The following is a 12656-nucleotide window of genomic DNA, read 5'->3' as shown; positions in this document are numbered from 1 at the left end:
ATGACATCAGTGGTAGGTGGATGTGGTTGAGGTTCTTGGGCAGATATTGTGTATGTATTTCATGATGGCTATTTAGTAAATTCATGTGCAGGCTTTCTGTTTAACGTTGGTTTATCATTTAAGAATCACAATGGGGGTAGGTAAGTGTGTGTGCTCATGATGGGATGAGCATGATGGGATGAGGTGTTTGGTCATGATGTGATGAGGAGGTATATGTGCAATCTGTGGTTTCTTTGATGACAAATGTTTTGGGTCACATTTTCTTGTGTGTATGCACTGGTATGGTTTTTGTTTATCCGTGTTCATGTCCCTTGCCAGGGGGAATGTACAAGTAAGGTATGTGTCCTTTATCTCTGAGCGCACACAGTACATGGTTCACATCCTCTCTCTTGCTCTTCCTCACAGGTCTGTAACTTTGGGAGCCGTACAGTGGGCCCTGGGTGTTACCTCTTTAATAGACGACTGGATCGCTTCTGTTCTGCACTCAGCTCCATGCTTGAGAGACACCTTACATCTCACATGTGGAAGTAAGTGTTTTTTTTTCTTTTTTTCTTTTGGTTATTCCTTCTTTCACTGAGACCAGCACTAACACTGCATTTATGCTCACCCAGGCAGTGTCCTTTCACATCTTCCCTTCAGTTGTATTTTATGCCCACAAAACAGACTGCTTACTTGCTTATCCTATACGTGCTCCGTCTACCCAGAATTTCTACCATCATGCTACAGAAGGTAAAACAGTAGTTTGACGACCCCGCTACCTAGCGGTTGTTGGAAATTCCTTGCAGAGAGTTCCTCATGCTAAATTCTATTGCTCCATTAATTCATAATGTACATTCTCTCTTCTCTCTCCACAATATTTTTTTTCTTGGCCAGCAGGAGTTGATTTCGCATAGGCTGGCACAGTAAATTTTGTATAGAGACCATAACACTTTATGAAGAGTTAAGAATATTCAAGTTTTCGAAACTCATTGTGAGCTTTTTGAGGCCCACTACTTCAGGTAGAGGAAGAGTGAAATTTGTGCGGCGAGTTGTAATTGGAGTTGCATTTGATTTGTTGACTTGAGTTTGATTGTGGAGGTCTCATACATTCGTAATAGCTATTAACTTATGTGGTTTGGTCAGTGGAGTTCGGGTATTTTGTGTCCAGTTGCATCCAGTTTCAGCAGTGAAATTCCGCTTTCCAATAAACAGGTTCCAAGGTTCTGATAGAGACAGTGCTACTTGACAGTTTCTTCTGGCAAGGTAGTAGTGTTTTCTCTCTGTAGGTGCCAAATTATTCTAACATCTTGATAATCCATAGGGGACTTTGGTAGCATTTTGTAACTGAACACTTGGGCTGCGCTCGTACTTATTTTGTTTGGGTATCATGTTTTCCTTGTGATGTGTTCGTTTTATTTTTATTAATTTTAAGAAATGTGCTATTTTAGGTCACAACTCAGCAAATCCCATTCATTTGTCCAGCCTTGTTACCAGAGACAGTAAAACTGAGGGACAAACATATTGTACCCATCTGTGTATCCTTGTATCCTGCTGTCTGTTGCCTCTCTCCCATTGAGGAGGTTTTGTTTACAAACCTGTAGAAATTCTAAAGAGCTTCAGTGAACTAATAAGCTAACAGTGTTATCTGAAACTCTAGCACCTAGTGCGAAAACACAATAGGGTTGTATTCCCTGCCCCAATAGGGGCTTGTGCCACTTTCTGTTATAAACACTTTTTATTTTAACTGCTCCAAAGTCTCTTTTGTTGTAGAACATGTTGCAACTTATTGCTCTGTGTGTGTGTGTGTGTGTGTGTGTGTGTGTGTTTTTTTTTTTTTTTTTTACAGTGTTGTGGGTGTATTTATTTTTTGTATTTTTTTTTTTTACCTTACCACTCCCTAGATGATGCCCTCGCTGCTCAACTTTGCTACCCCTAGAAAGTAAAATTCCCAAAAGAAGTATCTTGGTTAATGAATTAGAAAATAGTATTGGTAGCTCTTGGAAACCCGTGGTGCCCACTTAAGATTCATTCAAGTAACTACTGATAGTCCCAGGATTGCTATACCAGTGGTTCCCAACCTTTTGACTTATGTGGACACCTCCTCCTCACACTTTTATCAGTACTGGAACCTGGGGACCATTCTCCCCCCAATTCCCCCCCCCCCCCCCCCCCCCCCCCCCCCCCCCCCCCACCACCACCTCAACTGATTCATTACTGAAAGGCTGGGGACCCACTCTGTTAATAGTACACAATTTTCTAAACCGTCGCGGATCCCCAGCGGTCCCCAAACCACAGGTTGGGAACCACTGCTCTATACTAATGAAATGCTTAGTCAGTCAGGAACAGTAGTAAAATTACAAGCCTCTGTTCTCTAGCCAGCTGTTTGGGTGGAGGAGAAAAGACATATGTCAGTACCAACACTAAAGACTGTTAGGCTGGACTGAAGGAAATGGACCTGCTGAGAATCCTAGTCCGCCTGTCTGTTGTCAGACAAGCAACTATTATAGTAATCGCGCAACCTATAGAGAAAGAAGCAAGGGTGAAAGGAGACAGACACGGAAGCTCATCATCGGCTTGCTTGTTCAGTCACAGTGCACGAAATTAAGAGGAGTGAAGGAAGAGATAGGAAGCACAAGGTTAGGCCGAGAGACTAGGATCATCAGAATATCAATGGATTGTCAACTCGAGCAACTTACCAAACTCCAAGGTGGAGCCCAAACAACAGAGTTGGAGGAACAGAGGTTAGTGGTGAACTCCTAGGCAGTGGAAAAGTGATAAAACTACAATATTTGTTGCCAGGCACTTCACTATATTGCAAAGGGTTTAAATACTTGTGGAAAAATTGAGGTAGGTACTGAATAGCTAACTGGTGAACGTGACGGAACCAAAGGGAGCCAAAACAACAGTGTGTGAGAAACAGAGAGGCAAGGGGCGAACTCCAGAGAGCTGAAAAGTGATAAAACTGCAAGATTTGTTGCCAAGCACTTTGCTTTATGGCCGAAGGGTTTAAATACTTGTGCTTCCATAGTCAATCCAGAAGTGAAGGCCCAACCTTATATGCGAGTGAATCCCCATCAGTTAGCGGTTTAGTCTCTTCTTTCCTATCCTCCAGTACCCAGTTCTCCAACTCCTACCCTGGTTTAGCGAAGGTTATTGAGAATGCATCCTCTCTCGTACTGCCTGTTTCTTCCCCGGAGTCCTGACTAAGACCCATAGGCATTACTTTAGAGTAGTGATTTGCTTCCATTGTGTCAAGGCAGAAGAAAGAAAAATGCTGCAGGCAAGTGTACTGCAAACACACACAGGTGACCTATTGAAAGAAAACACGGTCAATTTTCTTTAAATTCACTTACACAAATACATAACCTCTTCTGGGTGCTTCAGTGGTGGTTCTATTGTGCACTGCACAAGGCAGCTATAGAAGATTTCAGTCACATATAATAGAGTTTAATGGTTTGCAAGTTCTCCAGTACTGAATCTTAAATATATTCAGGTGCTTTGACTTTGGTATCAAGACAATGCAAAATATCAATATTGTGAAGAACACTTGCAAGTCAGTAAATATGTAAGTATTTACCATCTTAATGATTGTAGTTTGTTGTGGGAAATGACTGTTTGCAATTCATGTTTCTCTGTTTCTAGGAAAATACCTCCAGCAACGGATCTTCAGCTGCCTCCTACAACGGCATCTCCTGTCTCTGCATCGTCTACAAGCCGCCCTTCTCTGAACTCTAGCACTGTCCTTATTACTGGAGCTTCCCATGGAAATCCTCCCAGGACCGTGTCTTCCTCTGTGACTTCGGCTACCTGTAACAAGGAAACTAGGCCCCATCCTTCCCTCAGCTATGTAGCTGCTTCTCCGCACGCCGCTGCTGCATGCAGCCAGTCGGACTGTACTGGTGGCAACAGCCATTCTATTACCTCTCCGCTACCCGCTAACACCCCCTCTCCTTCCTTCAGCAGACTTCCTTCAAACAAGTCCAGTCGCTCCTCCAAGGGAAAGGATGGAAGCAGTCATGATACTGAACACCTATCACGAAAACGCAAACAGTCTTCCGACCCTACCCATAGTCCTTCGTCTCACAAAAGGAACTGCATTCTGGATCCTGGGAAGGTGAAACCTTCCAGCATACGGACCTCCTCATCTCTTTCGCCTGCTCCATCGCCCTCATCTTACCCATCACAGACTAAGCCTCCCCCAGACTCTTTTGTGAATGGGACAGTCTCCCCAAGCAGTAAGGTGAAAAAGGTGGGACACATGGACCCTCGGGGACCCTCTCACCAGCAGGTGAAAGGTTTAACACTGGAAAACCGGGGGTCGCCAGTTAATAGCTCAAAAGCTGTACCACCGAACTGCATTTCTGAAGAAGATGCGAAAAAGCGCAAAAACCTGGCCACTTACTGCCGGTCTGTGAAGCCGAAGCACTCCTCTCCCTCCGATGCTAGTTGCGCAGTACGGAGGAAGAAGCCAGGGACCTCACTGGGGTTTGAGGAGAAGCAGAACACGTTAAAGGTGATGCAGCTTTGGCAACTGTGCAATGGCATTTTCAAATATGTATCGTCACTCAGTGGGTTGTGATGGCTCAGATAGGTGCCCTCTATGGTCCCTGGTGTCTGTGTCTTGTATTCATGTTTCCATGCCTTCAAGATAGTACACCCTAATGGAGGGAACGGTCGTGGAGTCTGGTTTTGAGGCATTGTAGGTTTTAGGGACAGAATGTGCTATCTGTAAGAGTTTTAGGTGTGGACTGTAGGTTTCATAAGTAGACTTTGGGAATCAAGCAGGCGCACTGGCTTTCAAGGGAGTTGCGGTGAATTATGCTGGAGTGCTGGCTGTGCAGGGAGGTCTGTGGAATGTGGCACAATCATTGGTTATTAGAGGAATTTAAAGTAATTGTGTAAGAGAACGATGTGAGGTGAGTTTTAAGGAATGATGCATGGGTTTTGGATGGAAGGAGCGTTGTATAGAATGACGCAGGAGCACTTGACTGGCAGATTTCTAGCAAATGGCACTGGAAATAGGGATACATAATTATTCTACGTAAAGTGGTTCTAGATTCACTCACTTTGAGCAAGTCTGCCATATAGTTATTGGGTTAGAAATAGTTTCTAGTGGTTTTAAAGCAATCCTCTCACAGAGTGGTGTGATTCGATAATGATTTGTCTAATTTCAGGAATGAAATGTGCAATGAATTTGTTTTTTAGACTTGAGCAGAACGTTTAAGCCGACAATATATTGGCATTACTGCAAATATGATGTTGGGTACATAGTATACAAAGGTAAACCTTTTGAGATCTGTTAGTTTTCTAAAGCTTTTAAAATATGTATCAATGGAAACATATTTTCTTTGTAACCACAGTATTGTATGCAGTTTGAAGATAGGCACAGGCTTTGTATCCATTGGCTTTACTCAGTCGTGACACAGTATGTATTTTGCCCTTTTTTTGGAAGCTTACACCGTTGGAGCTAAAAGAGGCTTTGAGTCATGTCTTGTGTGCTCAGTACTATTAGACTCTTGATCCTTAGCATCTTTCACCAGAGGCAACTCAAAATTGAGGATAAAAGGAAAACATTGAGTCAAGCAGAGGCAGGAACCTTAATGACTGAACTCTTATTCACCATGTTATTTCACATGAGAGCCAAAGGTGGCCTTTGCTTCAAAATCATGATACTCAAAATTGTCTTGCTGTCTCACAAAGGTCCATTTGACCCCAGAAACCTGCATTTGTGCACCCCAAAGTAACGTATGTCTTGTTGTATATTTCACTTTTGGGTATTACTCAGCTAAATGGAACATCAGTTCATGGTTTTGTATAACAATGTTCTAACAGTGACACATATAAGGGAGAGACTACTTTCCAAAGACATCCTGAATAATGCTGAGGAAGACGGCAGCACAGACGTCCCATTTGACTGAGTGCCTGTGTCTATGGATGATCTGATCTGATGGCATACAATACTCAGCATACAAAGGGCGTCTGTGTCAAATGACAATAATCAATGTAGGTTCCCCCACAGAAGTTGTTCTCTTGTGACGTTTGAACCCGCAGATAGGACAACTTCTTTTGCTACTTATGAGAAGGTGCGTCATGCTAGTCAAGGATTTTTTTCTTAAGCCTTCTAGCATTAGATGGTGGCATCCAAACTGTAAAGCTGCATCTCAGCATCTCCATTATGTGAAAAGATATTTAGGAGCAGATTAGGGCATTATGATAAAGGTAAGAAGGAAGCTTTTTAATCAGAGCTTTTTGCCCCTGGCCAAGGAGAGGAGTGCATTGAGTTATTTGCTAGGAAATTATCATCCGCATTGAGTGACAAGTTCTGCAGCATAATAGAATAGTGTTGAAAGTCCTTGTGGTAAGAGGTACTTGTTGGGTTTTGAATATACAGAAGATACTGCTGCCTTTTAAAGTGAGTCTGAGCAAATAACCACCAACAGTTGCTTTAGTGGATCTGATGTGCAGAGGATGTCACAAGGTAGATTGTGACTGCAGTATACTGACAGTCCTGAAATTGGGGAACCATAGACCTATGGATGCTAGACATTGTCACTGATAATATTATAATAAATTGGAGGAAGCCTCAGTAAACCACTGCTTCAGGAAAATACGACACATCTAACATTTGTAATGATGCAATAATTAATGTGCACCCTAAACCTACAGGGACTATTCTCTCACTTAACTCAAAACACAGATGGTTCACTCAGACTAGTATGTAAACATAGCATCTTCACACTCAATTGAATGTACATGTGGTCTCAGAATGCTGCTTCTTATATACAAGTAAGGACTTGATGACTATGTTAGTCTTAGTTTCCTTATTTACCCGTATTAATAAATCCCCTAAACTGAGATATGTCAGGTTGGGAAAGGAATAGCAATATATGTCAAAAGTACTGAAACTCAGAATGAAAGAAAATTACCAGGATGTTCACCTAATGTGTGGACAGCAGACCTAGGAATAGTGAGCATGACATATGTAGATGACTAACTTATCAGAGTCCCTGTAATAGAGAAGTGTGCATAGTATACTTGGAGCACACTTCACAAGAATATCAAAATATAAAATGTACCCCACCTTGCTCAAAACCTATCTTTTTAGCTGTAGGCCTAGATAACTAGCGCTTTAGAAGGAGAACGTTTTCATTCACACACATCTTTCTGCTGTTACAGTCATCAGCATTTCATGCAGTGTGATGTCTTAATGTCTACTGCCATTGGGAACACTGAGAATGCACCAACCATCTAGATGGGTTTTTGAATGACCAGTGGATCCTGGGTGCTTAGGAATATTTAGTGGTTGTGCAACAGAAGATACCAGAATTTCTGTGTTTTTGAAACTCCTGCAATCTGATGTTTTTTTGAGAATATTCTGAAAACATATTGAACACCAAGCGAAACCTCTCACCTAGAACTGATGGCCATATTACCATAGTTGAAGATTTATGGCGGTATAAGTGTTAATCTGGACAGATAAAGCAGCAGTGAAATGTAGTCCCAGACAGGTTAGAACCTTCTCATGATTTCTCCTGAAAGAGGCCCAAGTGACACTGGGTATTAGTGTTTAAATCTTTACTTTGCAAATTATGTCATCTAACTACTATCACGCATGCCATTCTATGCATGGACAAATGGGAGATCTGCTACCCCATTATACAGCGGGGTGGCTCAGCTTCAGATTCTGATTTCAGAGCTAGCTTTAGCCAACCTAGTCCTCTTTTGTGATAACTTTGTCTTGACTAGCACCTAAAATCTGCCTCCAGGCCTTCCTACAAAAGCAAGTGGCTGATATTTTACCACATATATCTTCCCAACAACATAATTCCCTTATTTGCTTGTTGGACAACTGCATGTCATTTTCAAGGCAGAGTTTGGACTGCAGGTGGATATTTATAAGATATATTTACCAGCTGTTGCAGCCTACAGAAATAGACCACAGGAATCCGGGATATTGCCTACTTCAGTGAGGGGCTTACTGCTTTGTGAGAGCTTGTAGGAGTCCAAACATGCCTGTGTACTAGGCTTCTGGTTGCACAAAGCTCCTTACATGGAAAATCATTCTTCTTTTAATATCATTATATCAGCTACGCAAATGGGAGCTTCAGACCTGATTCCTTCTAATCTGTGCATCATATTTCACTGGAACTAGTGGTGCTCTGTACACACCCGTCCTTTGTCCCAACAGAGGTATCTAAGTAATTTCACTTACATTTGATTTATGCCACTATTTTCTTTTCCTCCAGCATTCGTTTTCTCAGCTCTGGAATAGTTAGTGTGAGGTTAATCATGGTCTTTGTTTTTCTTTAGAACAAAATCGGGGCTATGCCTTCTGCTGATATTTTTAAATACTTACTTGGCCTAGATCTGGGGTAGAGTGTCAAACTACAATGCCCTGTTGATTACTTGCTGTAAATCGCATCACTGTTTGAACACAGGTCATTTTCTTAATTTGTGTGCCTGTTCATACTTTTGCCTAAGTAGCATCTAGCATCCTCCAGGTGTGTTGCTGTTTAAGAGATATGTAGAGTGCCTGCCCACTATACCATATACAAGACGTCAGTGCATCCATGAGGTATTAAGATGCTGGTTTGTCACTGGCTGCCTTTCTCTTGTCTTGACATGAAATAGGCCAACATGTTTGGAATTGGAAGGATCAGTGAAAGAAGCATAAAATTACCTTCATGGTGACTAACGTTTAGACACATTCTACCTCACCTACCTTTTTGCCTCTTTTTATTTCCTTCACACTAGTAGGCTTGTCTTAAAGTTCAGTGGTAAGGTTCTGCACCTTTTAAATTGGGGGTGTTTGACAGCTACATACATCTGTATTAACTGCTTTAGAAGAGTAGCCATAAATTGTGAATTGGAAAGTGCCTACATACTAGAAGTTAATAACTGCCTTAAAGAAAGCTTTACCTTGTATAGCTCGATGCTTTTAGGGTCACTTGTGGAGTGAAACAGAGTTTGAGATGGTCTCCCACAACAACTTAATAAAACCACATAAGATTCTGATGAAATCATAGAATCTGAACTAGAACACCAGTATTCTGATTATGGGCACATTGCCATTTGAAGCACAGAGGGTAGTCTTTTGGATTCAGTCGCTAACAGTAAACGTTCCAAAACGTGCACTCAGATGACGAGCAATAAAACTAGTGGTATTGAACATACTTTACTCCTACGTTCCAGCTCTGTTTTTCTTAATTTACGTGGTATGTACACCAGAGGAATAGAGGGTGGCTTTGCAGTTGAAAAGGCCTGGACATGGCGAGTCAGCCATAGGTGGCCATGTTACACACACCCTCTCATCCTTACAAATTCATCCGCTTTTTTCTAATCATGTCCAGTTTGTAATGTAAGGTGGATTTGTAGAGGGCTGCTTGTCACCCATCAGGGTATCCAGGCACTGAGAAGGTGAGAGTAGGCCTGTGGTGGGTCTGAGTACAGGTATTGAAAAAACAGGTCTTCAGCTTCTTGCGAAGTTGAAAAAGTTAGGAGATGGCTCTGGTATGTTGGGGGAGATTATTCCAGGATTTGGCGACTTGGTAGGAGAATGATTGACCTCCTGTTCTGCTTCTGTGATTGGGCGGGGGGGGTTGTGTGTGTGTGTGTGTGTGTGTGTGTGTGTGTGTACAAGTGAGTGATGTGGAGCGAAGATTTAGGGTGGATAGGTGGGAGTGAAGCTAGTGATTTAGATATGTGGGTCCCGTGTTGTGAAGTGATTTGAATGTGTGTGAGAAGTTTCAACTGGCAGCGCCTTTGGATGGGGACTCCATGGATCTCCCTGAGGAGTTGTGTGGTGTGGTTCTGCCGCAGGAGGTCGAGGAAGAGTTTGATGGCTGTGTTTTGGATGGTTTGAAGTCTGTGAAGAAAATGGATTTGGATGTTGGTGTAGAATGCATTGTCTGAGTCCAATCTGCTTGTGACTAAGACCTGCGTGATGGTGCGTCTGCTGTCCAGTGGGAGCCACTTAAAGATTTTGCATACCATGAGGAGGATGTGGAAGCATGACCAGGTGACAGCATTGACCTGCGACTTTAAGGTGAGTTTGGTGTCCAGGAAGAGGCCTAGGCTCTTAACCTGGTCGGTTGAGGTGTGTGTGGGTCTGGGTTCGATGGGCCACCAGATGGAGTCCCATGGTGAGCTCGTGTTCCGAAGAACAGCACCTTTGTTTTGTTGGTCCTGAACTTGAGGCAGTTTTATTTCATCCAGTTGGCCACTCTTGTTATGCATAGTTTGAAGTTTGTTTTAGTGGTGACGGTGTCGTCTGAGGAGGAGCAAATGGGTATCGTCAGTGTAGCAGATGATGTTGATTCTTTGAGATCTGATGATGTCAGCCAGAGGAGTTATGTACATGTAAAGTTTGGGGGGTCTGTGAGACTCTGCAGATGAGGTCCTTGAGTTCTGATGTGAATAGCATGACCCTGACTCATTGTGTTTTTGTATTCCCGCTGTGTGTAGATTGGCAATGAGCGTGTGGTGAGAGATGGTGTAAAAGTAGCAGAGAAATCGAGGAGGATGCGGGTGGCAGTCTGTCCATGGGGAAGGCTGGTGCGTATGTGGTCTGTGGCAGCGATGAAGGCTGTTTCGGTGCTGTGGTCTTTTTGGAATCCTGATTGTGAATCGTTCAGGAATTTGTGGCATTCTAGCTGATGAGATAATTTTTTCTTTTGATAGGCTTATTAATGCCTTTAACTTGGAATGGGAGAAGCCAAATGGGTTGGTAGTTGCTTAGTATTTGTTTTTTGTTTTTTAGGAGGGCAGTGACTTCAGCATGTTTCCAGCTATCTGGGAAGAAGGCTCTCTTGAGGGAGATGTTGCTTATGGAAATAAACCTCATCAAGACATAGGAGGGTCCCTGAACAATACAATATCAAGATGCAGACTAGGGAGGAAAGACCATACACAAAAGAACAAATTCTGCAGACATGTAAATTAATGTTGACTCAATCTATACCTAATTACATTGGAGCCATATGTTTCAATGTTGCACAACACATCATTTGGTGTAGCAGCAAATACATTTATTGTTTCTCAGTACTATTTGGTATGTACATCAGCATCTCCTGACATTTAGGCATGTATATCATAAATTCTACTTTAAAAAATATATATACTATATCGCCATAATCAACAAAATATATAGTTAGGATCTTGTTGGATTCCCCCCTGCCCCCCCCCCCCAATTAAAAATCAATTCACACTCCTCAAACCATTCAGCATCCTTACATCATACATACTTCACACCATATTGCTAAAAACATACACATAGAGCAAATGTAGGTCCCTTAGTCACAAAACATTGATAATCAAGCTATTCACTTCATACCCTATAATAGCCAACCAGTCAAATGCTTGATACACTTAATTTACTCATTGCAAACCATACTTAATGCTTGCATAGGTACAGTGACATAATAATAATCTCTTATGTGTAAACGGTATGGCATTTAAAAAACATCCCTGAAATCAATGTTAAGCCATATTTAGTTGATTGTGGTCTTCCAGGGCCTTTGACCAGTGCCGACCCATGTTTTTTGGTAAGTCGCAAGACCTGCAGACTTCTTCAGGGCGCAGTCCCTTCCATACCAGTAGAAAAAGGGGGGGGAGGGGAGAGGAGAGGAGGGGAGGTGGTAATGGAAAACCCCAAAACAAGTAGCTCCAGATGGCTAGAATAATGAAAAAACGTTGATTGAACACTTCCGGCATTACCAGAGGGGCTCCAAACCACTATTTAAACACTCATGAAAAAATAAACACAGAAAAATGCAAACCAATGAGCATACTTGTAGCCCTACGGCGAGTTAGGATTAATTCCCACTCAGATACTGAAACCATTGTGTTACCAAAGAACCATCAAAAAGATTTACAGGAGAATAAAAGACTAAACCAAAGATGTGCATATATAGATTAGTCACCGGAAAAATGTGAGACAACAAAGTGTTCCACCATATGAAAGTTCACACTCATACTTGCCGCCGATATGTGGGTAAAAACACACAGGTGTGTAAAACCAATTGTGTTGGTGCGACATGTATTCAACTCCTTATAATGTCGTCAGGTAAGTACCTTCATACAATGTGTGAGCCAAATTGAAGGGAATACAACTGGGTATAGAACACTGTACAGATCCTCAAAACCGTGAAACTCATGAGATTCTTTAGCCTCATTAAACACTAGGGAATGGCATGAAAAGGATTCAGTTAAGGAGGGTTTAGCTGAGCATCCCGACATATGATTTACCTATAAATGAAACTGTACTGTTGAAGACTCCAAAATGTCTCCTATAAAGGATATCTCATGGACACAGGCATGTGGACCCCATGTTCTTCCATGAATCCAAAATCTGTCTATCACTACTTTAAGACCCACACTAGGCTATAAAGGGATAAAATCATCAGGCCCACATTGTCAAACTCTTGTACTCGTCCCTAAGGGCTGATCAAAAGAACACAAAGCACACTGCTGATCACATTACCAGGATAGGGAAGGAAAGATATAACTACTAAATGTCCTACCATCCAAGATAATGTATGGGAGATACATAAAAAGATATCTGTCTGTCAGCGAGCCACATGTAGGGCATCTTACAACCTACCACCAGCGTCGCTAACCAGATTCCCTCTTTGGGGACCATTTTTCACTTGTGAGACAACAAGTCAACCCTTGCTGTT

General features: G+C 42.2%; 1 protein-coding gene across 4 annotated transcripts in view; it reads left to right on the top strand.

Annotated features, from left to right (window-relative positions):
- The window catches only part of ATXN7L2 (ataxin 7 like 2), a 57135-nt gene that overhangs the window by 35234 nt on the left and 9245 nt on the right, over window positions 1–12656 (top strand). For all 4 annotated transcript variants that reach the window (XM_069238368.1, XM_069238366.1, XM_069238365.1 and 1 more), the window contains exons 9-10: window positions 406–527; window positions 3622–4492. In XM_069238368.1, the coding sequence (XP_069094469.1) occupies window positions 406–527; window positions 3622–4492 (993 nt within the window). The remainder of the gene's footprint in view (window positions 1–405; window positions 528–3621; window positions 4493–12656) is intronic.

The sequence above is a fragment of the Pleurodeles waltl genome, chromosome 6 (genome assembly GCF_031143425.1).
Source record: "Pleurodeles waltl isolate 20211129_DDA chromosome 6, aPleWal1.hap1.20221129, whole genome shotgun sequence".
NCBI classification, from domain to species: Eukaryota; Metazoa; Chordata; class Amphibia; order Caudata; family Salamandridae; genus Pleurodeles; species Pleurodeles waltl.
Note: the sequence above shows the minus strand (reverse complement) of the source record. Positions and strands in the feature narration are given on the sequence as shown.